The sequence below is a fragment of the Scomber scombrus genome, chromosome 13 (genome assembly GCF_963691925.1).
Source record: "Scomber scombrus chromosome 13, fScoSco1.1, whole genome shotgun sequence".
Lineage (NCBI taxonomy): Eukaryota > Metazoa > Chordata > Actinopteri > Scombriformes > Scombridae > Scomber > Scomber scombrus.
The window spans coordinates 16,808,569-16,834,899 of NC_084982.1; the positions used below are offsets into that span (position 1 = coordinate 16,808,569).

Consider the following 26,331-nt stretch of genomic DNA (forward strand, 5'->3'; position numbering starts at 1 on the left):
TCCCCAGGAGCTGCACTGTGGTTTCTCACTGCTCCCAGTGTGTGTGTGTGTGTGTGTTTGTGTGTGTGTGTGTGTGTAAGATGGTTCAAATACAGAGTTTTAATGTATGCGAGTACTGAGAAATGTCAATGTGGACATCTTAAAATTATTATTATTCAGATCATTATTATTTTTTATTATTTAGGTGTTTTAACCATTATATACAATGCATTGCAATAACAGCAACTGTATCCCCACCCACCCCCAATGAAATATTAATATTAATGGTCTGGCTCCACAGTACATTACAGGCATGCTGTAAGTTTACAACCCCAGTAGATCTCTCAGGTCACAAGGTGAAAATCTCTTCCATGTGGCCAGAGCATTTTCAAGGTCTGATCAGGGCTTTCAGCATTTAGGCAACTAAAGAATTGATCTGTCTGTCTGCTGAACTTAGACCTGCTCTGACACTGTGTGCTTTTTATAGTAACATGAAGACCTTCCTTTTCAGTACAGCATTTACTTAAATGTATTTGTGCAGTATGTATATTTGTATGTATGTGTGTATACATGTTTCTGTGTATAAGCACAATTTAGCTGTTTGATTGTATTTCTATGTAAAGCACTTTGAAATGCTTTTGTATGAGATGGTGCCATTCAAATAAAAATTTGAATCAACATTACTGATGCTTTTAAACTGACCATGCAGATTGCACTCTAGCCCATGTGGACTGAGGCAACTGAGTGTATTGCACAAGTTATTTGTTCATGCCAAACAAACCTATGTTCATATTTAACCACCAAGGTACTGATGCTCACACACATGATGATATGACAAACAACTAACTGCCACCCAGCCAGCCAAAAACACATGAGTCACAAACTGACCACTAAGGTCAGCTGACAATATAGCAAAGCCTTCAGCTCTTCTGCTGAATATGACGGTGGTTATCTAACTCCTCTACATCAACTCGTTTCACAAAACTAATGTTACTTCACCATTACTTACTACTACATGAACATTTGAGGAATTCAATTGTAAATTGCTCCATTGGCAAAAAAACCAAACTGTACATATATATATATTCCAAGAAGAAATGTGTATCAGCTACCATTGAGTCACAGCCTAATTAAACCTGTCGTTTTGTGTTACCTTCCGCTGTGACAAGCTAACTCACCGTGTTATCTGGACGGTGAGTTGACTGCTAGCTGACGTCTGTTAACAGCACTGCCACGAAAGCTGGAGCCCACACGCCAACAACGTTAGCTACCTTTAGCTTGGCTTTGCATGGCAGCTGCTGGTGGACATTCTCATCCCCGGTCGTGACCAGGCCGAAGCGGCTGGCTGCCTGACTTCAACGCCGAGCATCTGATGTGTAAGTTAGCCCCCCCTCGCTAAACACACATTACATGTTAGAGCCTCCTCACCGCGGGTGTCCATCAACACCACATAGTGCTGATGAAAGTCAGCAGCAGCCCTTGACTGCGACTACCTGGAAAATCCGGAGTGTTTTACCAGCTACCAAATAACTAAATACTCACCCGGAGTGAAGCTCGTTGTGTCAGTGTCACGCCGTGACTGAGTCGGGGAAGCACGGGGTGGTGTTTGCCCGGGAGCTCTCACCCAGGTCGACTATCTTTCCTCCAAATGATCCCTCTATTTGCGAGCAGGACCTCCGGATGATCTCTCCACACTGCAATGGTGCTGATGAACCGCCACAGAGCCCCACGATTGGCCAGACTGAGCAGAAGAAAGAGCAGAAAGCTGGGACGACCTGCAGGGGGAGCAGGAGTGACACATTCACGGCTGTCGGAAAACTCAGTATCAGCAGAAGGGCTGCACGTTATAGATAGATATAGTCATTAACACTTTATAATTAGGGTGCAATTCATGTACTTAAGTATGTGGTTCTCAAAATAGGGTACGGGGACCTTCGTGGATCCTTGAGAGAGTTCCAGGAGGTCCCCAGCAAAGAAGGGGAAGATTTTATTTTCATTGTCATTGCACCCATAAGTAACACTAACAGAATGTGTGACTATTTTCTGTTATAAAACATCTAAAAAGTCCACTCAGAGAGGGGAGCTTGAGGCAAAATTTGATCAAATATGAAATGGGGGCCCATGGTCTCATTTGTGTCAGTTTAGAGCTACTTTAGTGTGTGTGTGTGTGTGTGTGTGTGTGTGTGTGTGTGTGTGTGTGTGTGTGTGTGTGTGTGTGTGTGTGTGTGTGTGTGTGGGCGGATGTGAATTTAATGCACACCCGCATTTTTTGCTTTCGCTTTCACTTTTATGTCTCACAAATTCCCCAGAAGTAACGTCATCTCAATTTTTGTATATTTCTCTTCAGATCCCCCGCCTCTGTAATCAGAGTTCGACATTAAAGGGTAAGACCGCCTCAATAATCCTTTCTTTTCCTCTAGGCATTCGTAGTTTCACGATAGTTAGGCTACGGAACTCATACCTCATACCAGGCTATTCTATCTGATCCAGCTTCTAGGCGTAGTCTATCGGACGTCAAAGTTCCTTTTGTCAACTACCACAAGTCATCGTCTACCTGCAGAAATGGCTCTTCCAGACACACATCTGCTCCAGTATATTAATATAATAGCAGATTCCCTCAGCTGCGGTGAAGTCGGAAGGCTCCTGTACTTGTGTGAAAACCTGGACGCAGATGACAGCGTGTCTCGTTTGAAGGACGTCTTGAGGTCTAAAGTGACAGGCTGTGAGGATGGTCGTCTGCTCCTGGCAGAGCTCCTCCTGCATTTGAGGCGTTTTGACATCCTGAGAAAGGTGTTCAGTTACAGCAGAGCTGAGGTGGAGGAGACTCTAAAACACAGGGAGGTGCTGCCAAGATTCAGGTGAGATATGCTTTAAGATACCTGATGAATCCTAAATGTTTTCAACTATACAATTTAACATACACAATCTTTGTATTCCTCACTGCAGAGTACTGATTGCTAATATAAGTGAGGATATGGCCAGTGAAGATCTGAAAAGTGTGAAATTCCTGTTAGGCAGCACATTGCCTCGTGAAAAGACAGAAAAAGCAAAGGTAAACCCATGCCTGTACTCTGACTTGTGCGTGGGTGGGGAGTTTTGATGTCACTCCACAAGAAATGTCAAAATCTATTTTTCTTTTTGCATACCACAGCAGTGTTGCTTCTTTTACACTCTGAAATTTAACACTCTTGAAACTTGTGTGACAGAATTTCCTGGACGTAGTTACTGAACTGGAGAAGTTGGATAAAGTTTCACCTGAAAGGGTGGAGTTAGTAGAAGAATGCTTAAGACATATTGACAGGATTGACCTGGCCAAAAAAGTGAATATGTACAAGACATCAGGTGAGTCGATTTTCTTTTTGCATTTAATACTGAATGGTTCAAATGTATACAGAATTCATGAATGGCAAGAAAAAAAATCCCTTGTGACAAAATGTGAAGTGAAAGTGACGTTTGAGAAACATTCTCAGGAAAAAGAATGTGAAGTATGACGTATGACCACATGTACAGAGAAGTGGACTGATACTAGCACAAGAATTATATATGAAACTATGATTTGATCCCAACCAAACACTATAAATTCACTTGTACATTGATCATAGAGCAGAGGTTTTCAAAGTGGTAGGCAAGCTTCCCCATGGGGGCTCCAAACAGCTTCGAGGGAGGCTCAATGAATGGAAGTGAAAACATATTACATTAGATATTAATATGAGTTATCAAAATGAGATATCATAAAATACAGTAGCCTCTGTTAAAAAGATTCAGAAACCTATAAATGTCTTCAGAGAGACCTTTTGTTATGTGTTTGGTGTAGTATGAAGTATGTCAAACAGCAATATCAGGCTATCTTCTGTCTGTGGGATCAAATAAGATAATCATGATTCCATAGGCATCTGGGCATTAGGTGAAACTAAGCAAGTAAACTTGTGGTGATGTCAGTGAGGGGGTGGGCCTTTTTCTGACCTTTGTCTCAGCTTTTGAAAACCCCTGTCCTAAAGCATGCTTGTTTCAAAAGTACAGTAAGCTCATTAACTAACCAATACTTTTATGAAATGATACCTTATTACTTATATTTACTTGTATTTCTTTCTATTTACACCTTTCACAGTTGTAACATCTGAACAACGTTCATGTCAACAGCAAAGTTACAGTTTTCCTGTGAGTAAGACTGTATATAAAAGACCATGCTTATTAATATTTTCTCTCATGAAATGAACACTTATGAAAACCATCTTCTCTTTAGCTTCAATCCCCCACTCCAAATAGTACCCAATCTCCACAACAAACAAGACTGGTACAGTCCCGTCACATTGGTAAGACATTACGAATTAGATAGAATTCAAAATACCCATTTCAGTACAATGAAACTGCTGCTGGAAACTATTATTATGTCTACCCCTTAGAGTTGGAAAGCCCAAGTTCCGTCTTTTGGTATTTACTTTCATTTCATTTCAGTCCAAGAAAAAATACCAGTGCCTATATACAGAGAGAAGAACTATCGGGTAAGGTTTGTGCTGATCTCTGTTGTATTTTTCAGCATGTCAGATAATTTAAATGCATTAATGAAATGTCTGTTCTTGCTCCTTTGTGTTGCAGAGTCCACTAGATTGGTACAAATTTAACAGTGATCCCAGAGGAGTATGTGTTATCATAGACTGTGTGGGCAATGACGGAGGTGAGACACAAAGCACAGATTAACAGACTATACCACTGAAAAATTAAGTTTGATTTGAGTTTGAGCTGAAACAACCAGTCGATTAAATGATTACCTTACAGAAAATAATCTGCAGCTGTTTTGATAGTTGATTAGTAATTGCAGTCATTTATCAAGGGAAAAATGTAAACATTACCTGGTACCAGCTTCTTATTTGGGAGGATTTTAAGCTGTTCTTTGTCTCATGTGATAGTAAACTGAACATCATTGAGGTTTTGGACTACTGGTTGTGCAAAAGTTATGTGTTTTTCTGTCTTTTTTTAGAGACTTATCATCAGGGTAAAACTCATATGCATGGTTTCATCTTTCCTTACTCCCTCAGAGATGCTGGAACATACATTTAAGGCTCTTCACTTCAATGTGGTCCTTCACAAATTGCTTAGTGTGGATGACACGCTTTCAACTCTCAGAAGGATTTTCAGACAGAGAGAGAACCACAGAGGTGACGGCTTTGTCTGTTGCATCATTAGCCGCGGCACAGCCAGTCATCTTCTGGCTACAGACTCGTATGGCATGGGTCTTCGTCTTGACACTGTCAGGCAGCTTTTCACTGCGGATGAATGCCCCATGTTGGCTGGCAAGCCTAAGCTCTTCTTCATCCAGAGGTACAGCATCCCTGAGTTCCAGCCCTATGCCAGGATGCAGCATCGGGACAAGGATCTGGAGACAGATGGTTGTGATGGGCTGTCCAGGGGTAATTCAGTCCCTACAGATGCAGATGTCTTCTGGAGTCACTGCTGGACAGATGAACGTCACCTGCAACAAGGACATCATCGCTCCATCTACCTGAAGGCTCTGACAGATGCCTTACACAAAGGCCAGAGAAGGTACATGCAAACAACCAAAAGCAACATTTTCTGAGCTGAATTCACCCTCTGGTTAGAATCATACAGTTTATATGTGAGCTTTATTTTGTTTTTTATGTTTTTTATGTATAGGACTAAACTATTGTTTGTGTTCTGACAGGAAAACATCTCTTATTGATGCTCATCTTGAGGTGAACAGGGCCATCTATGAACACAACAATGGGAATCCTGGAGAAGATTACCACATCGATCTGAAACATACTCTAAGGAAAGAGCTTCACTTACAATAGAGGAATTATTACTATCACTTTCACCAAACCCTCAATACTATCAACCTAACATATACATGTTGTACTCCTTGCCAGAGAAGAACTTTGTTTTTATTTACTGTGTCTACTATGACCCCTACTGGTTGTATGAACTCAAAACACTTACATTTATTTATTTTTTAAGATGAAGGTGCAAAGTCTATTTAAGTGCTTGTATCCTATATGAATGTGTAACTTATACATTTTAAAACTTCCATAACAGACATAAATACAATATGCACACAATACAAAACAACAGTGATAATAGTAAATAGTTAAAAACAACAACAAAACCAAACATTTGAGGGCAATAAAACTTAGTATGTTAATATATGAATTTATGTTGTATATAATATGAATAGATGTTTTATATAACTATGTATTGTACATAACTTATTATTGTGAGTAGCCATTTTCTTGCCAAACAGTGCAGCTAAAACAGATATGTAGACAGACAGCCTGTGAAGTTTATTTGATAGTATTAATGTTTTAAAATGTGTTGAAATGTGAAGAAATTAGCGATGAAGGCTTATAAACACTACATATGACTGATATCTATCTATCTATCTATCTATCTATCTATCTATCTATCTATCTATCTATCTATCTATCTATCTATCTATCTATCTATCTATCTATCTATCTATCTATCTATCTATCTATCTATCTATCTCTCTGTCTCTCTGTCTCTATACACTAACTTTTAAATGTGTCCTTTTTAATTCATTTTAAATTGTATTTTCTATATCTTCTATATTTTTATTAATTGTATTTAATTTTAAATAATTTTACCTTATTGTTAATAATTGTGTAACTTGTTTATGAGACATATAAACTTTTATAAGATGATATTTTATTTATTTTATTTGCCCTGCTGAGAAAATTCTGTTATTCAGATAAATTTGTTTTAGTCAAAATATGCTTTTCCTCTTGTTGTTTAATGTTTCAGCTTCACTATGCAGACTGATGTATGTGTAGAGTTTGACACTGGAAGGCTGTTTTCATATTCATCTGCTAAAAGTGGAAATTTTCCCTGCATGTGGTCACTGAAAAATTCAATTTTAAGGGGGAGCCTATGACCATGATTTGTGAAATCATAACTAGTTTGGAGCCACTTGTGGTTACCTTTTTTATTTCATTTTTTTATTTTAAAATATTATTTTTTGTGTTGTGTTGTGTTGTTGTGATGTTTTTTATTTATTTATTTTTTTGCTATAATTTCTATTTAATTATAAACCACAGCCTATTTGTTTTGTTTATTTCATTTTTTTTATTTTAACATATTATTTTTTTTATGTTTTTGGGGTTTTTTGCTATAATTTCTATTTAGTTATAAACCACAGCCTATTTGTTTTGTTTCGAAATAAAACTAAACTAAAAAAAAAGAAGAAAAAAAAGGTCTGAACTAAAACATTTGGACTTTTTCATTTTCGGTAATGCAAAAGTACTCTAACGAGTTAGTAGTTAAAATGCATGATTGAATAAATGAATGAATGAATATCTGAGAAGCACAGCAGTATTCCACAGTTCAAACAGCATTCACAGTATGTGCTGCGCAGCGCTGTGATTGTAACAGCAGGAGGCAGACAAGGTATAGCTACATAAGCGTGCAGCACACAAGCACGCGCGCAGGCACAGCAGCAGGCCTCGCGAACGCGCACGGCCGGGGCTGCTGTTGCTATGATGCAATGGCGACTGCGCCGTGGGAAGCGAGCGATGAGTTGAATGAGTTCCCTCCACAGTTAAAGTGAAGCAGCCGCCGTCATTCAGGACTCAGTCAGTGCCGCGGGACAGACAGCAGGCACAGAGACAGTGGCAGGGGCCTGCCCGCCACAGTACATGGACACACACAGCCAGGTGTGTCTGCTAGCCTCGGAGCTAGCCGTGTCATGACGTTTGGAGAGATTTCTCACACATCTGTACGCCTTTGCAGCGAGAAGCACCAACACCCTGTTTGCTCCCCTTTAGCCGAAACCAAGTGAGGAGGGTTTTTTTTTTTTTTTTTTTCGTGTCTGGTTGTATTGTCATTCTTACCGACAACCAATTGGACCCATTCGCGCTTTTTACTGGATCGCAATGGCAGAGAGAACCTCAACCGGGTTGCTAACGATGATGTTGGAGCCCACGCCGGCTGTCGCTATGACTCTGCCGGCGGAGGTCCGGGAGAAGCTGGCGGAGCTGGAGCTGGAGCTCTCCGAGGGTAAGTTGATAACAACATGAAACGCTACGCAAAACTATTGCTCCAAGTGTCACCAGAAGGCTGTTTGTTTTTGGCTGGGTGCTTTAAACCTCAGTCATCATGTGTCTGACAGCCATCTGAACCACCGCCCTTTATCTAAAAACATGCCAGCATCACCGACTATTAGTCATTCAAAGCTGAACTTCTGTAGTTTTCGTTTCAATATGATTAATAAACTACTGCATCACAGGCACTCTCTAAACTACAGTAGACGTGACCGGTTAACATGTAGTTTAGTTTCTCGTTTAAAGAAGACAGGCTGTTGTATTGTCCTGAAGTTTTACATCCCACCCGTCCTCAGGCTCCAAATACCATATTTGATTAGATGGCTATCTGCCTCAACAACAGCTGAGCTGACACACCCATGCTGCTGCTATGTGTCTATGTTTTTTCATAACGAAAGGGTCAGTCCTTTTATGAAGTTCAAGAAAAAGGAAAGTTAAGAACTTAAATCAGTCCACAGTATGTTTTTCATTAACTTCTGTATGTATTAATCCAAATGGCCGCTCTCATCCTGCCTGACCGGAGGCCAGCTGTTTAATGGATTCTGACTGGAAAAGCATTCACTTCAATAAAGAGTTGTAACTGGTTGGCCTCTGAGGAGTCTCCAGAAGGCATCAGATTTAGAGGCTATTACATTGCTATCTTACTGAGCCATGAAATTGGAGGATCATTAGCAAACGCTGAAATAGTGAACAATGTCCTTTCTACTGCTTAAGAAAGGTTAAGTTAAGCTCTAGATGCACCATTTGGGTGATATTGTTAATTTGTACATGTGTATGTATGCAAGCATGTGGGCATAGTACATGCACATGTGTTTAAGTCCTCTGTTTAAACCTCCATTTATTATTTTTAAATCTTTAGTGCAAAGAGATGATTTAAACATTATGACAAATTTTAAATTTAAAACGTATAAAATGTTCCTTTTTGACAGAATTACATGTTTTGACAGCCTATAAATCCTATAAATAAAACCACCTAAATCGTACAACTTACTGTTATACTTGCTATATGACCCACTTAACCTCCCTTACTGTCTACCTACCTGCTGACAGGAACCTGATGGCATGTGCCATCAGGTTCCTGATGGCATGTGCCTGTTGATGGCATGTGCCTGTTCAAAGTCCCATGCAATAAAAAAAGCAAAGTTTATTTATTGATGTGATTTATTATGCTGCCTTAGTTAACTGATCTCACCACATGGTCTAAAGGACGAAATGTCACTGTCACAAATCTGGATGTTAACAATGATGTAGCTGAATGTGCTAAAAAGTGTGAAAATATGTGAAGCCCATTTAAACATAACACATGCTATTGCTCATATTTGTGCCACCTGTTAGCTGTAACCTGCATGATTTGTCCGTTTGGTGGTAAAGGAGTAAGTAAAGCTGTCATCATCCTCCTTTTTTGAGTCCTTCACTCATTCACTGTACTCACAAAGCTTTTCTTTTGTTTTTTTCGTTAGTTCTGTGAGACTCATTGTTTATTTGAGCCAGTTGTCACATGGTAAAATTAGCTGATCTGTGGAAAGGCATGCTAATTAATGACCTTCATTGTTAGGTTTTATTAGATTTGGTATTTGACCCCAGGGTGTGTCCGACTTTGGAGGAAACTCGACACGCTAATAAGTGATTCAGAATGATAGAAATCCCTTTTAGAGTCTGCAATGTGCATTGAACCATCTTTTTTCCAGAAGCGCTCCATGTAAGCCATGTGCAGTAACACCATACCAGGGTAAGGACTAGATCCAAGGTGTACACTTTGATAAGCACATTAACCGCCACAGAGGCCTCTAATGGGATAGACATGTTTTCAGTAGTGGCTACCAAACCAATCTATATCTGTCCAGTTTCCTCTTCCTGCTCTCCACATGTCACATCCTGCCATGTTGGAGCTCTGATAGCAGTCTCTCCCCAGCTCTTTTGCTTTCTGCTTCTCTTTCTAGCTTTACTTATAGCTGTTATCTCTGCCTCTCTTTCTCCATGACTCCCCCACCTCCATATTTCCTATTTTTTCTGTATGATCAAAGAGGAGCGTGTCATTCTCTTACAGCTACAGAGAATCAACCTCTTTTTTTCCCTCCACTCTCAAATCCTGTTCTTGTACACCGCTGTGAACTCTTCACCTCATGATGGTGCCCTTCGGTAGCCTTCCCCTTGCATCCTGTCTTATGATAGAAGAGACGGCTCGCTTTATTGGAAGGAAATGATAGCTGAAAATCCTTGCAGGTTTCCTATCCTCGTTGATGAGGATTTAACATTAGGTGTGTGTGTGTGTGTGTGTGTGTGTGTGTGTGTGTGTGTGTGTGTGTGTGTGTGTGTGTGTGTGTGTGTGTGTGTGTGTGTGTGTGTGTGTGTGTGTGTGTGTGTGTGTGTGTGTGTGTGTGTGTGTGTGTCCTGTGGAGAGATAGACCTCGAATTTTTAGTATGCATGAGTGGAAATTCTGTATTATTCATGGACTTGAATAAATGTGTCATGTATGTCTTGTTAAGCAGTTTTAGCAGCAGCAGCAGCAGCAGGCATCGCACAAACAGGAGTCTGAGACAATCCAGCAGCTCGGCTAGATAATCCAACAACGGCAGTTTTGGCCTGCTGATGTGTGAAATAAACAATCTGTGCATTCTTATTGTGGTTATGATAAATAGTCCGTTCTCTAGAGAGTCATTTATTTTCACTTTCTCTTGCTCACAGTACAAGAAGAAATTGCTTATGTGAAATAACCAGAACTTTCTAACTTCATCAGAAAATTGTGTGTTAGAACCAAATCGTGCATAGGAAGAAGTTAAATAAGAAGATAAATAAAAATCAGCTCAGGCATTTCACCTGAAGTCTCCATAAGTCGTCACCATGTGCTCTATGCTTGATGTGACCATGTACTTTTATTATTAATGTTGTTGCACTTTGTTTTTAACACTTTGGATCAACTGTGTTGTGTTTAAAGTGCTATACTATAAATAAAGTTGAAGTTGAAGAAGCTGATTGAGACCATAGGTTTTTAAAGTCTTAAATCAGCGCAGATATCAAGCTCACTTGGTATTACTTTGTGAGACGTGCGACTCTGTCTTTTCCCAACAATGCTGGCAGAGTGAAATCCTCCATTAAATTCTGCACATCGTAGTTATTGGAACGGACCTGTGTTATTTCTCAGCTGACCTGGATGCAGAGGAGTGGTCAAAAGATGGGGCGTAAAGGAGGGCAAGAAGACGGATGATCCCCATTATATCCTACAGGGAGGAGGAGGGGGTGGTGTACTGTTGGTGTCTGCTGAGTAATTCATAGGCTCACTCTATCATTCCCTGGTTTTCTTCCCTCCTCCTATGTTTGCTCTCTAAACCCTCTGATTACAAAGTCATTTTTAGCCCAGTGCTGGTGTTTGCTGGGAAACTGCCAAACCTCCTGGTTGGTCATCGTGCTTGTTTTGCCTGCTCCCGTTTGGCAAACATTTACAGTAGAGCATTGCAGTTTTTTTTTTGTAGTTTTAGGTGCTGCTTGGCTTGTTTATGAATGTTTGTATTAATTAAGAAAATAGTTGTAGGTGTTTGGAAGAAGATCCAGCAGCAAAAAAATGTGGCTACTATGTTTTGACATTTTTCTGCAAATACATAATGACAATTTTCATTATTAATGTCAGATTATCTGGTCAGATTAATGATAGACACTTTTTTCCTTTGTATCTTGTCCTCGTATCTGCTGCTGCCATGACCTGCTTTCCTCATGGAGATCATTCACATTTCACCTTATCTAAGTGATTAGATTAGAAACTATAGTTACTGTAGCACTGTAGGCACCCGGCAGAGTGCTATCAGGTGGTGACTGTAGTAGTAATTGTGATGATTAAACCTACACATGCTCGTCAACCTCTGGCACTGACAGAGCACTTCATGGTGTAATGATCGGTGGTGTGCATCTTATTGCTGTTAATAGATGTAATCACACAGTGACTCAACATCATTTACTCACGTGGTTGACAGTTCACGCAAGCTTTGAAGTAGGGCAGCGCAGTTAATTGTTGTTAAATCACATTTTAAATCTGCGCCTCTGTGCAGTCTCGCTGTTGTTCTGCTGCATTTGCATTGAGCAGTCAGACATGCAGCATCAAAACAACTGCAACAGCAAGACTGCATTACACTGTGCATTTAATTAAGAGTGTACAAGTCTAATGTGTGTATGTGTGTGTGAAAGAAAGGGAGAGAGAGAGAAAACAAGAATAAAATAAGTCAGGAAAAGTAGTAAGTTTTTCAATTTCAAATGAATGAGAAATCTACTTGTCCAAAGTCATTATTGGTGGTTGTTGAATAAAACTAAAGTGAATTGTCATGTGAAATGATCTATATTGAATTAAATGAAACAGAACAGAAGGACTCAGAGTGTCGTAGATGCAAAGCAACAGACATTCTTGCGTATCAATAATGGTATGGCCCGTCCCCTATATTTCACTGAACATTAAGTTCTTTTGATCAGCTCGGTTTAATGAAACAGACTCCCTAACCTGATAGCAAATACAATTTTTATACTGATTTCTTCCACTTCAAGCTTCCTGATGTCCCTCTTTAATGTTTATCGTTCTCAGGAGTTTTTTTTATGGCAGTGAAAAAATTACATTCTCCACTGATTCCTCTCTGTGACATTGCTCACATAATCCTGAGGGAAGTTTGTATCACGCATAACAATATTAGCATACTCACTTTTTGTGCTGTGTGCCAGAGAACGAGAACATGATTTATGATAAGACAATGATCTAATAAATGATTGAAACATTTTTCATTTTATTATTTTTTTTACCACTTGTCAATCAGGCCAGTGAGTAGCTTTATTTCCTAGCCTGATGTGGCATTTAACTTGCCCCGGGAAGTAAGGTAATCCTTATTGTTGAACCATGCTTCATCATCAGACATGACAAACCTGCACACACAGTGACGCAATATTTTCATGAAAAGGTTTCCCTGATAATTGTGAGAAAAAAAACAACTATAATCTCAACTCTGAATGAGATAATTAGGGCCCGAGCGGCGACTGCAAGTCGCCTGGCGAAAGCCCTATTGAAATTCGTTCATGCCCCAACGTGCAAGTGACCCCAACGTGCAAGTGACCCCAAAGTAATCAAGTAATCATGTGGTATGGAAGACCCCCGGGGAAAAATGCTATATTGAAATTGTAATGTTTATTATTATTATTAGGGCCCGAGCGGCGACTACAAGTCGCCTGGCGAAAGCCCTATTGAAATTCGTTCATGCCCCGACGTGCAAGTGACCCCAAAGTGCAAGTGACCCCAAAGTAATCAAGTAATCAAGTAATCATGTGGTATGGAAGACCCCCGGGGAAAAATGCTATATTGAAATTGTAATGTTTATTATTAGGGCCCGAGCGGCGACTGCAAGTCGCCTGGTGAAAGCCCTATTGAAATTGTAATGTTTATTAGGGCCCGAGCGGCGACTGCAAGTCGCCTGGCGAAAGCCCTATTGAAATTGTAATGTTTATTATTATTATTATTAGGGCCCGAGCGGCGACTGCAAGTCGCCTGGCGAAAGCCCTATTGAAATTGTAATGTTTATTATTATTATTATTATTATTATTATTATTCTTCCGACATTTCGTGCCCCAATTTCGCCCCTTTCCCAAATGCGAAAATGCTTATACTTTTGCACTGACGTCCGGCCTCATCCGAAATTCGATATTTTTGGGTGGTCGCACATGGTCGACGCAGAATGGCGGAATAGCGCCCCCTACAAAGTCCAAAAATGCCCATAGGGAATTTTGCTAACTTTGTCCTATGCTCACAAAATTCGGTACACATATGTATTATACCCACATATGCAAAAAAGCCTCTTGACCTCATGACCTCAACCCAACAGGAAGTCGGCCATTTTGGTTTTAATTTTTCCCGCCTAAAATTAACTCCTCCCACAGCGTTCGCCCGATCAAGTTAGAATTAGGTACACAACATCTCCAGACCTAGCTGAGCTTAAGTTGTGCTCTGCGCATCCGTAGGTCAAAGGGCGTGTCTGCCAGGGCTCAACTAACTTTGGCGTGCTCGCCATGTACATACGAGTGGCTCTCACGCCCACATACTTCATCCAATCAGCTTCAAACTTGCTGGACATGATGATGGCTCCGCCCTGAACGTCCCGATATATTAACTTCCCACGTAACTCATAGCGCCCCCCGGTGGTAACAGGAAGTTAACTAAGATTCATTAAAATGACATACTTTGCCCCATCAACTTCATTCAGAACCAGTTGGTGAAGCTACATTATGAAGACTGTGAAGCTACGAGTAATGGCGTCCGTGTGGCGAAGCGGCGACCATCAATTCCTCGCCATGAAAATACGTTTGGCTTTTTGATGGCTTTATTGAACTCGTATCATCATGAAAATTGGTACACAGGTCCAGGGTGCCGACCTCAACGTCTCCATTCGCTCATAGGCGATCTCACTCGTGTCGCCCCCTAGTGGAAAAAGGAAGTGCCATATTTTACATCATCATTGTGCGATTTCCACAAAACTTCACATGTGTAATCACTGTCCCACCCTGAACGCAACTGCTTGTGTTTTGTTACACTCTACTGTCCCCTGGTGGATGAACCATCAACCTCTCATAACTCCTTGATGCTTTGTCCAATTCATTCCAAACTTCACATGACTTCAACTAACTTTGGCGTGCTCGCCATGTACATACGAGTGGCTCTCACGCCCACATACTTCATCCAATCAGCTTCAAACTTGCTGGACATGATGATGGCTCCGCCCTGAACGTCCTGATATATTAACTTCCCATGTAACTCATAGCGCCCCCCGGTGGTAACAGGAAGTGAACTTAAATTCATGAAAAATACATAGTTGACCCCATCAACTTCATTCCACTTCTAAAACATGCAGAACCAGTTGGTGAAGCTACATTATGAACACTGTGAAGCTACGAGTAATGGCGTCCCTGTGGGGGCGTGGCTACCATCAATTCCTCGCCATGAAAATACGTTTGGCTTTTTGATGGCTTTATTGAACACGTATCATCATGAAAATTGATACACAGGTCCAGGGTGGAGACCTCTTCCATCTGATAGGGGTGTCGCTCATGTCGCCCCCTAGTGGAAACAGGAAGTGCCATTTTTTGCATCAACATTGTCCGATTTCCACGAAACTTCACATGTGTGATGAGGGACTGACCCTGAACACACCTGCATGCATCCCATTACTGCCCCCTGGTGGATGAACCATCAACTGCTCATAACTCCCTCATGCTTTGTCCCATTTCCACGAAACTTCACATGTGTGATGAGGGACTGACCCTGAACACACCTGCACGCATCCCATTACTGCCCCCTGGTGGATGAACCATCAAATGCTCATAACTCCCTCTTGCTTTGTCCAATTCACTCCAAACTTCACATGACTGATGAGTGGCCGCCCTGAACACACCAGACCACACCAGACCATATGTGTAACTACCTGTGACTGCCCCCTACTGGATGAACGAAACATTGCATTTTTGGCCTCCTTCCAGGTTTTTTCTCACTTTCTGCTTCACGCCACAGCCCCGCCATGCCTCAGGCCCCGCCGTGGCATGGGTGAGCGAGGGCCCGCCATCGCCGCTTGCGGCTTTAATTGTCAATTGTAATTGTTTTATCTGCTATTGCAGGCATACTTTGAAGGGATAGTTATATATATTTTTTGGAACAAAAAAGCCAATATGATACATCTTTATTGTACGTCTGTGGGTATGATGGGACCTGGCTCACTGCTGATTGTTCTTTCCTTACAAGTTACCAGTTGTCCGAGAGTTTTACAGCTACAGAACTTATAACACCAACACATCAAAACTTGTTAAAACTTCATACTACAATATGTATAACAAATTACAATATACATTTAATTTCTTCTACATTACAATAATTCTATAGCCCAGTTTCCTAAAACGCATATGTGTTAATTGTATATTTTACACAGATGCTTAAGGTTGATGAACCTTCACATTTTTGTGAAAAGTATGATTGTCATACAACAGAAGCACCGTCAAGTTACATGTCATTTAGGCCCATTATACAATTAAACCTGAACCAAGGTCATGGTCCTGAATTCTTGGTGGGGTTAGTGGCTAGCCTTGGTGGTCAGCAGTTTTATGAAACAGTCTTTGGAAACTATGAGTGTACAGGAAACCCCAGTGAGTTGTCCTACAATGTTAGTCAAGGAAAGACCACTTAGTGCAGGGAAAAGCCTGTTTGGTTGGTCCTGACTCATTCCTCTCTGTGGCCACTCGCTCGCACCACCAACTCATGAAGAAAGAACTTCCACGAGGCTCACCCACAGTGAGTTCAGCCCATTGTTGAACAAAACCAAACATTTGATGAATGTACTGTGGAAACTCATTCGACATTGAGAGCTTTGAGAACACGTAGGATTTAGGGTGATTATTACTGAAGGGACTTGTGGCTGCTGGTTAGTCCTGTAATAGGATCCACAAGAGAAGAATGTTGAGCCTGAGTCCATTTGGGAGATAAAGAGGCAGCTATGCTTTGTCCCTACCGTCGTGGTGGATTGAACGTGGAGGGTCATACATATTTCAAGGGTGTGCCTCAGAGCAGAGCAGAGCTTCAGATTCTTGTGCTGCTGCTGCTGCTTCTGCCTGCATATCGAAGTGTGTGCATATCTGGTTGTCAGTCCGTTTTTGTTGAGGTGCTCCTTCTTATTTATAAAGTACAAATCACAGTGCCGTGTTTCATTTTAATCCAACAAATATCCAGTTGCTGTGCCAGTTATTGTCCTGGCGATTCCTCTGCGTGACTTTCTACTGTAAGTCCAGCCTGTTTGTTTTCTTTACAGCACTCTTCAGCTTCCTGTCTCTCTCTCTCTTTACAGCAGGCATTAATATTTAATGAATTGCAGTGTGGGAACGTAATATTTGGTAATACATCTTTTCTTCCTTTGTTTACGTATGAATAAGTATATGAACACTAAGATTTCTGTGATTGTGAACATCCTTTTTTAGTGAAAAACAAACAAAGACAGATTCAGGCTCGTTCTAAAACCCAGCAGGTAATCACAGTGAGAGAAAAGCCCATTAATAAAAAGAATCAAGCTATAAACTTGATCTCCAAGCATTCACAGTCACTGAAGGCTCTTCAGTCATTGTGACGAATGATTGGAAAGATGTGGACTTGTGGCATATGTCAACTCAAAATAAATCAGGAAATCAATGGGACTGTATCTAAATCCATGAGGCAGCTTCTTCAAATCACTCAAATCAGGAGATTCGAGTTCAGGATTATTCTAATAATGGAAATTCACCATGATTAATTTATATATATAATTCATAAGATAATTATAGGAATAATATAGGAATAATATTATATCCTCCCATCCCTATTGGTGCTATTTCAGCAGTGTTTCATATCATGCCATTGTTGTGGTTACTATTGATGGCACAATTCGATTACACTACTGCACTTAACACCAACAGAAGTTTTTTCTAATGTACTGTGTAGAAAAAGAACATAACTAAAAGTAGCAGTGAACTTAAGGTTGATGAATAGAGTGAACGTTATATATATGGTCAGATATAGACCCATGTAACCATGTTACAAATCAGAATGCAATAAAGTCTGCTTAATTTGTTCCAATATTATTCTGATTTGACAGAAATGCAGTCTAAGCTGCCTTCATTGTTAAAGTCATCAATAGTTACAGCAAAAACACACTCGATTTAACAGGGCTGCCACTGAAAATTTATGCTGCCTTAATGGGTTGCTAAAAACCTCTGTGTGGTTCATGAATGTACAGTACATGAAAAATAAATGAACAGAGAAGAGAGATTTAAATCCACATTTTTTTGAATTGAGTAGAATCACTAATTGAATATTACTGCAAGCTACATTTAGTTTAAAGCTCATATCAAGCTCCTATGGCTGACTGGTCAGTGTGGGATGTGTGTGGGTGTGTGTGTGTGTGTGTGTGTTTTTCTTCTGCAAGTTTCTGAGATTGTTGATAGTGAAGCATCAGGGAAAGAAGAAAGGCTCACTTATCTTCTCCTTTTCAGTAACACATAAACGCTGCTCGCTATCACAGTGAATAAAATATTGTAAACACGGTGAAAGCATAGCAGTTATCTACTTTTTTCAGTAATGAGACACACTGGTTGTGCAGTCTGTATCTTTCCACTACGGGCAACTTGATTGCCTCCTTTATAACCTTTTCTGTTGTATCCAGCAGATGTGTTCATTTAAGTTTTTTTTTTACAGTAAATCAGATTATTGTATACAACCATGAAGTCCCACAGTGACTTGGCCCCTTTTTGTTTCTCATAACAACAGAAGAAAGGTGGTGCCAGCTTCCAGCCAGGCCACCATCCTCTCCATCCTGCCACAGAGACAACGCAGAGCTCTGTGGTTGCCAGAAGGTGTGTCCTCCTCGTGGAAAAAATGCAAATGATTAAAATGTGTGTTGTGCACCACTTTGCACAACTTAATAAATACCTCCTCAGGTTATCATTGGTGCCAGCCTCTGTGCCTTCGGTGCTTGTGGTAACACTGCATGAGTTCTTGCTGCAAGAGAGACGGTAAGTGCAGCGGTGCGGACAGCAGGGCAGCGCAGCGGCACTGGTGCCAGAGAGATCTGCTGACCAAACAAGCTGCATGCCCCACTTCAAAGACACATTATTAAATTCACTGTTGTTCAGCTATCTGGTGCGAGCTCTCTGCTGTCTGTTTTCCTACCTGTGTGTATGTTTGATTTCTTACCCCTCCTGTGACCATCTGGTGTAGACGGAGACTTAGCATGAGTGAGAGTTGGAAGGCAGCTATGGACACGGATGCAACCCCCCCTCCCCCTCCTCTCCACCCCCATCTACCCAGCTACCACAGCTCAATCTGGCCTCTCTCTGGTATCTCAGTAACAGTGAAAATCACACACAGAGTCCACTGCAGATAATTGACTTCTCGCTGAATGCTCTCAATTATGCGCACAAAAATACAAAGCATTTTTTCCATAATCCTTTTTTTTCTCTCTCCGTGTTTCCAACATTTGAACTGCAGTGTTTTCAAGGCAGAGTGAATTTCTTGCAGAGGATAGATGGCTGCTTTTGGGCTGAGGTCACTAAGCTGTGCAAGAAGCCTTTTATACTCAAGGTTAAATCAGCTGCTGCCTGTACTGAACATGAAAACTCATCATTGGTCCTCCCACTACATCCTCTCTTTTGCATTTTATTTTCCGGTCTTATTTCTTTTTCTCTCTTACTATCTGATTTCTTTATAGGCAGAAACACAGAAACACAATGCCAGACACCTGAGCCACTTGCCCATCCACTTGGCCAGGAGATTTATTCATTGTGTATATATATAATACACAGTGAAATTCCCTTTAAGATCTGGTTGTTTTCCTTTTATTCATCGATGTGTAATGTTGATATATTACACAAATATGCAAGATATAAAATTAGGCATATATCGGAGTAAATTAATGATAAATGTAAATAAAAGTAGATTTCTCAATATTTTGTGTAAAGTCTGAGAGTATGGAGTACATCGGGAAAGAAGAAGAGAATTTATGATGATAACATTTCAGTGAGTGTGGATGACCTTGATAATAAACTCATGTCAAGAACTGATGCAGAAATGTTTTCATTAAGATAGAACAGCGAGAGAAAGAGAGAGAGTGTGTGTGTGTGTGTGTGTTCACTCCGAGGTCCTTCTGTCTGCTTCACCGAGCCACCTGTCCACTGCAGACATGAATCTGAACCGTAATGAATGAATGGAAAGGAGAAATGCTGAGATGAAAATGAAGCAGAAACCAACATTACGTGCAAACACTGAGTGCATCTGTCTCCGCAGTGCATCATCTGTTGAGTGTTTGATGGTTATTTATTTGTGCTTTAAAACAAAACCACCATGAAACAATCAAAATAATTTTCTCTCATTCACTGCTTTGTCCTCGTTTGACCACCACTGCTCTCTCTTTCTCTTTTTCTCTCGTCTTTTTCAGATGAGTTGGGAAACCAGTAGCAAAACCTAACTTTACTTTTAACATCAGAGAAATGACGTTACCTCGTTCTAAACTGTACACCCATGACTGATTGACCCCCTCGTATAATGTAGCATTCATTGACTGTTTCAGTAAATTAAAGAGCTTCTCTTCAGCTGCAGTTCTGTTGACACCTCATCTCTTTATTAATTCAATGAGAAATAAAGTAAGTAAAACAGTATCATCTATCAAATCTGGTGCTGTGCATGCTTATAGCGTTAATGTGATATATACCCTCTATTAAAGTGATGGTGCTCCTATTGGTTCCTCCTACATTGTAGCATGTAGGAGCTCTGGTTGATAAAGTAAAATGGCCTTATTGAAAACTAAACTAACTAACTAAGAAGTTTGACAGTGGAAAAACACATATTTAAGAATGACTAAACTGAGAAATATGCATTAATTTTGTCAGAGGGAAGAATGAGACCATTGTGGTTTATTCGGAATGAAACAGTGGCCGTAAGGAAGAGCGGGAAAGCAAAACGCTGTTACGACACCAAGCATGCCTGTTATGAATAAAACTATCCCAAAAACACGAAGGTATCACAAACCACAAAACGGAACCAGCTGAAGTCGTGATATCAAAACTCCCAACAGAATGTAAAACCAAACATTTTAACAATGACTGCAGTGAAGAGCTCATTAACGAACACTTACACCAGTGTCTCCGCCTGGGCATCACACTTGTTATGCTCAAGTTTAAGGACTTGATTATACAACAAAGGTATCACAACTCACATTAATACAGAAATGCTGTTCATGCACATAGTTGTGGAGCTTTTGTACAGAAATATCATCGCTTAATGCACTCTTACTGGACCCTTGATGCAGTGGAAATATATTGAGTAACCCTGGTCTAGCAAATCATCCGCTGTATCTTGAATGAGAGTATTGATTACTTTGTAGTGCTGTTTGTAATCCCAGTTCAATAAGCAGTTTCATTAGAATGTTTGTTCATAATTAATTCCAGAGAGGCTGTGTGTGATTATACACCGGTCAGTGCTATCAAAACCTAATAGCCTCACTTGACCTTCTCCGGCCGGCAGCTAGCGGAGATCAACCTGCACAGCATGTGAGGACCGTGTGGAGTCAGACACCGCTGAACTGAGCTCCATCAGCACCTGGCCAACAAGCAGTGAGAGTATGGAAGAAGCACTGAAAAATAAACTTTTTGAAAGACCCAGGTGGATAACAGTATTCAAGCTTATGACTTATATTACCATCTTTTTGCCAGGAATAGTAGTTTTTTTATTCTGTGTTGCCTAGAAGAATTCCCAATTAAATTGCCTCGTATCCAGTGTAACATCACTAAAAAGAGAGTAGACATTTTTTACATTTTGAAGATTAAAAAAAAACTAGCATTAAGACCAAAAGAAAGGTCTAAACAAATGTAAACACATTTTGAACTTTTTGTTTCACTCAATCATTGTCTTGGCTTTACTCAGGTGTGATGTGCAGATCAAAGACAAACAACATCTTTTGTAGCTTCTAGCCTTTTTTGCGAACCTTCCTGGTGGAAAACAAACAGGCAGAAAATGTCTGGAATGTGCTGTGAGATCTATCAACTTAACCGTGAGGAGAGGGGTTCCCAAATCCCCGCCACTGCTGGAGGGCACACAACAAACAGGCAGATAGTATAGCAGCCTGTCCCAGCCTTTTTAAAAGAACAAGGCCAAGTTTCTTTGCACCCCCCCCCTTTGCCTCATTCCCTTCGGTGTCCCAGTAGATTATGGGAGGGGAAGAATGGAGAAGAACTGAGAGTTTCTTCTTCATTTTCTTTTTTTAAATTGTGGGGTGAACGCCAGCCTTTTTTTAGATATAGAACTTAACTTGGCAGACGCGCCTCACATACCAGAAAATGTGTTTTCAGCCTGTGTGCTCTGAGTTTTTGAGGTGTGCTCCGCTGCTATTTCTCTCCAGAGACTTTCCCCACTGTGTTATTCAACGTGTAGCTGTACAGCCAGAAAAGAAAGAAAGATAGAAAGAAAGGAGGGAAGCAAAGAGAGGGCAAGTCAGGACTACATTTAAGTTCCTAAGGCATAACTGACAAACTGTCGAGTCTCTTCCAACATATAGCAATTAGTGGCTAATTTCGGAAAGAGGTAAATCATCCAGATCATTGAGCATCTAAGCTGTTGTCTTTTCTGACTCCATCCCTGGTGCAGCATTTAGTAGTTAGTGGATGAAAGAAAGGCCTTCGTTTTAAAGTTGGACGGGACAAGAAACACAGCAGGTTGTAAACAGTTATATATCACCCACACTGTCATTAAACATCTATCACAGTTGACAGACGTACTTCCTGGTTAAACTTTGACCAACTGTACTTTACATAGCTCTGTGCACGCAGTTTTTCTGTGCAGTAAGAGACCATGACTGACATTTTGGTTGTGCTCCGGGTTTTTTTTTAACCTCCAAATAAAATGAGTTTTAAGAATCTGGCTTTACTATCTGCTTGTTTACAACCTGTCCGATGTGTCCTGTTAGACTTTGTTGTTGAGGTGTTGCCGTGTTCACAGATCTCAGCAGTTAGTGTATGTTACCGTAACTGACAGAAACAGTGAAAAACTATGTGGAAAAACTGTATTACGGTTGCAATAAATTACAGTCATCATCATTTAATGCTGATGTAGGCGATATAGATGCTTTTTGTCAGTTCAAAACAGTGTCGAAATCCTTTCTCCTGTCTCTTTAACAGCAGGTTACAACCATCTGCTGTTATCCAATACACATCAGAGTGAGTTGTAACTTCACTGCCTGTCTGATTGCATGTTCAATGGATCGTATTGAGCAGAATATACGCTTTCTTTTCCCAACACGCAAAGCACCTCAGCTATGAAATAACACTCTCAGCTGTTGTGTCTCCTTTCAATATTTAAATGCATAAATTGATAGATGGTTTTACTGAGCAAGTCAATTTTCTTCCTCTTTGTTTCCTAGCAGCAGCCTTACTTTTCATCCTTATATTCGTTGTATTCCTCTGTGTAACCATGAGCAGATGATTCAAGCCATATCTTTTCAGCTCTATATATGTGTCACGCTTTCAGTGCCCTCCTTATAATCAGGAAAGAGATTGCATCTAATCTCCATTCCTTAGTAATGAAGTATGAATGTAATTTCTTATAGTATGCATGTTCAAAGTTTAAAGTAATCACTGCAGTGTTTTCTCTGGCACTTCTACTAACACAGATGTTTCACTGATAAGCAGCCCAGAGAGGAGTGTGGTGGTGTTGTGGTATTTTTCTTCTTGACTGCAGGTAAAGAACTGAATGTAGCGTTAACCTAGAAATGCCAGCAAGCTATTTTTATATTCATTTGTCCATATTAAGGTCATAGCTATGTGGCAAAGGTGACATGGAGCATCTAAAATGACCTCTGTGAAAGGGCCAAACACTGGTAATCTGTTATGAACTCTGCTTGTAATTTCTTTAACACTTTGATGAAATACACATTTTTGTCACTGAAGTCATTTTGCTGTTTATTATCCCACCAATGAGATTTTGAATGACCTTTTTTACTTGGCTGGTACTTGAGGAATCTCAAGCACCCAGGTTAGGAACAATGACACAGATACAGCTTTGGGGCTGACCTGTAATCTAATATAACACACACACACACACACACACACACACACACACACACACACACACACACACACACACACACACACACACACACACACACACACAAGCACACGTCACGTCTCAGTGTTCCTACTCTCGACATTCTTAACATAGAGGTCACAGGTCACTGCAGTCAGCGGCTGGTGTTTGTGGCTGCGGTCCCGAAAGTATGTGCGCACGACTCGTCCCATGATTACAGTTGGAGTTCAGTTGTTGAATGTCAGAAGTCTGCTGTTCATTCCTTACGTCTCCTTTTGCCTTCTTTGCCTACAAAGTCATTAGATCAAGCCTAAGACCCCCAGCTTACACAAACCTGTCAATTTCTCGTGTGTGTGTGTGTGTGTGTGTGTGTGTGTATCTGCGTGTTTGAGTCTAATTAATTTTGTGTGCAAGGCTACAACAAGTAATTATTCTGATGTTGTGGTTGGGAAAAAAATGTGATAATTTTCAAATTTTTCACATCAAAACTAATCTAATCAAAGTGTGGAGTCTCTCTTCTCCAGCTTCATCGCAATGCAAACAGTCTGCCTGCATGTGTGTTAAATATTCACACATTTTCTAGTAAGCAAGTCGTTTATTTTTTTATTTTTTACAGTTTCTTGACAGCTTGTCACACTTTAAACTGTCGAGTCCTTCAGCTAGAGCTGCCACAATAAGTCAATTAATTAATTAGTTTGTTGACAGAAAACTAGTAGTCAACAATTTCCATGACTGATTTAGTCATTCAAGATATTTTTAAAGGAAAAATGTGATGGTTTCAGCTTCTCAAATGTAAGAATGTGCTGCTTTTAAAGTCTTACGTTATAGTAAATTGGTTCTCTTTTGATTTTTGGCTTTTGGTCAGACAAAAACAACATATATGATGATGATGTCAGCATGGGCTAAAGGAAATTGTGATAGGCATTTTTCCACTGTTCTCTGGAGTTTTATAGACCAACCAATTATTCAGTAAATTGGAAAAATAATCAACATGTTAATTAATAATGAAAATGATTCAGCAATGCCAGATAATCTTTGCAAGGAGCCCAAATATTCAGTACATACTGACTCCTTCCTGTCAAGCATGTAGAGTCAGAAACAGTGAAGTCTGAAATGCAAACAAGTGGCAGATAGCTGCTGGCAGGCTCCTCTAGTGTGTCATGCCCCTGATGACACAGTGGAGTGTAAACTTTCCCCTCAGGCTTACTACGGCTCCTCTCTTCCTTTTTGATTCTTAGTTTAATTGGCAATTGTGCGGTGGATGTATGTAAGTGAGTAAGCTGTATGATCTGAAATGCTTCCTTGTTCCTTCCTTATTATCTAATTTGATGACACAAGCTGAATTGAATTTTGGTGTTGTCATTGGTCAGGCCATGCCTATATTTAGCTATCAGGATTTTAAATCACAGCACTCTAATGAGCAGGTGACTTTACTTAATGCAGAGAGAGGAGAAGTAGTAAGAGGAAGAGGAGTTCAAAGCATCAGCTCTGTTACAGTTGAATCCTGCACAATGTTCTAATCTTTTAACTATTGAAGACTGTCAGTACGTTTAAGATATTTCTTTTTTCTAGTTTTGACTTTTGTGTACTTAAGCAGCAGCGAGATGTTTGAATACGTTATGTTGACCAAGATAAGCTGTTGAAAATGTTCTTTTAAAAAAAAAAGAAAAAAATATCCAGTCTGTTCAATTTAAAGATGACATTTCTTTCAAGTCCACTTTGAATCTGCAGTTTGGTCTCCTTTTCTGATGCTAAAATCAGTCATCCCAAGTCAAATCTATAAAGAGACTTGTATTTACATGCATGAGTCCAAAAGTTCAGCCGAAAAAGGAGGGGGAAAGACAGGAGGAGTGGGAGGAATCACAAGCCCTAAAGTTGGGTTTAAGTTTCATCTACACAGGATCAGCTGGAGTATTTCAGACTTGTACTATTTTCTATTTGAACGTCTCTTTTTAATGTCTTACTTTTGATCAGTTAGCCCAATGCAGTAAATACCTCAGCATTGAGCTGTAACGATGGTGAAACTAATGCTAAGGAAAAATGGATCCTTATATGGTGTCTTCACTCAGCTGAATCACTCACAGTGTCTGCAGCAAAAGATGTGCTTGTGTGCATATCATGAAGCATTTTTGAGGAAAAAGGAATTTGCAATCACTGAGCTTTTAGTAGTTGCATTGATCTGGCCTTGCAGAGTAGTAGGGATGCATTATTTCTGAGTTGTCACGGTAACAGTGGAGCTGTCACACCTGACTACTGGAAATAATGCACATAATTTTTTTTAAAGCACTATTTTCTGACTTTTTATGGTGGTACAGTATTAAAACTACAAGTGAAGTTTTTATTTTTGTTATCTTTTTGTCTGTATTAACTCCTAAGCTGACCTTTCAAAGAGCTATGCTATTATACATTATTAATTCCAACATTTGAATGTACGTCCCACATTGAGTGTCACTTTTTCAGGCGTATAGCTACCCTTTCACCCTCTTGAAGAGCTATGAAGATGAACTGTCTATAGGCCTCAGCAGGGTCCTCCTCCAGGACTTGACCTCTGACCCACTGTTACTGATGCCCCATCAGGATGAGTGCTGCATTCCCTGCAGGTCACAGAAGACGGATGATAGGCTAACGCAGAGATTCAGCAGATCTGCCATCAATCTGTACTTTCTCTTTAGGGCAAA

At 40.3% G+C, this 26,331-nt stretch overlaps 3 protein-coding genes across 5 annotated transcripts in view; 2 read left to right on the forward strand and 1 right to left on the reverse strand.

Annotated features, from left to right (window-relative positions):
* LOC133993105 (hyccin 2-like) overlaps positions 1-1,724 on the reverse strand; it is a 42,102-nt gene extending 40,378 nt beyond the window's left edge. The window contains exon 1 of one of the 2 annotated variants that reach the window (XM_062431964.1): positions 1,522-1,724. The gene's annotated coding sequence lies outside the window, so the exon portion shown is untranslated. The remainder of the gene's footprint in view (positions 1-1,521) is intronic. The other variant, XM_062431965.1, reaches the window with a different exon arrangement.
* On the forward strand, positions 1,007-6,095 carry LOC133993106 (CASP8 and FADD-like apoptosis regulator). The gene is made up of 11 exons (XM_062431966.1): positions 1,007-1,355; positions 2,327-2,363; positions 2,470-2,837; positions 2,926-3,031; positions 3,186-3,321; positions 4,088-4,137; positions 4,223-4,292; positions 4,435-4,481; positions 4,576-4,654; positions 5,016-5,520; positions 5,660-6,095. The coding sequence occupies exons 3-11, from the start codon at positions 2,542-2,544 to the stop codon at positions 5,787-5,789; spliced, it is 1,419 nt and encodes a 472-aa protein (XP_062287950.1). The 5' UTR covers positions 1,007-1,355; positions 2,327-2,363; positions 2,470-2,541; the 3' UTR covers positions 5,790-6,095.
* A 1,462-nt stretch (positions 6,096-7,557) lies between these two features.
* The window catches only part of dip2a (disco-interacting protein 2 homolog A), an 88,211-nt gene continuing 69,437 nt past the window's right edge, over positions 7,558-26,331 (forward strand). For both annotated transcript variants that reach the window (XM_062432289.1, XM_062432290.1), the window contains exon 1: positions 7,558-8,007. In XM_062432289.1, coding sequence (XP_062288273.1) covers positions 7,884-8,007 — 124 coding nt within the window. In that variant the 5' untranslated portion in view covers positions 7,558-7,883. The remainder of the gene's footprint in view (positions 8,008-26,331) is intronic.

Coding starts and splice junctions, on each gene's coding strand:
- LOC133993106 (XM_062431966.1), top strand. CDS start 2,542: ATGGCTCTTCCAGACACACATCTGCTCCAGTATATTAATATAATAGCA. Junction 4,482..4,575: donor ACAGAGAGAAGAACTATCGG/GTAAGGTTTGTG, acceptor TTTGTGTTGCAG/AGTCCACTAGATTGGTACAA. Junction 4,655..5,015: donor CTGTGTGGGCAATGACGGAG/GTGAGACACAAA, acceptor TTACTCCCTCAG/AGATGCTGGAACATACATTT.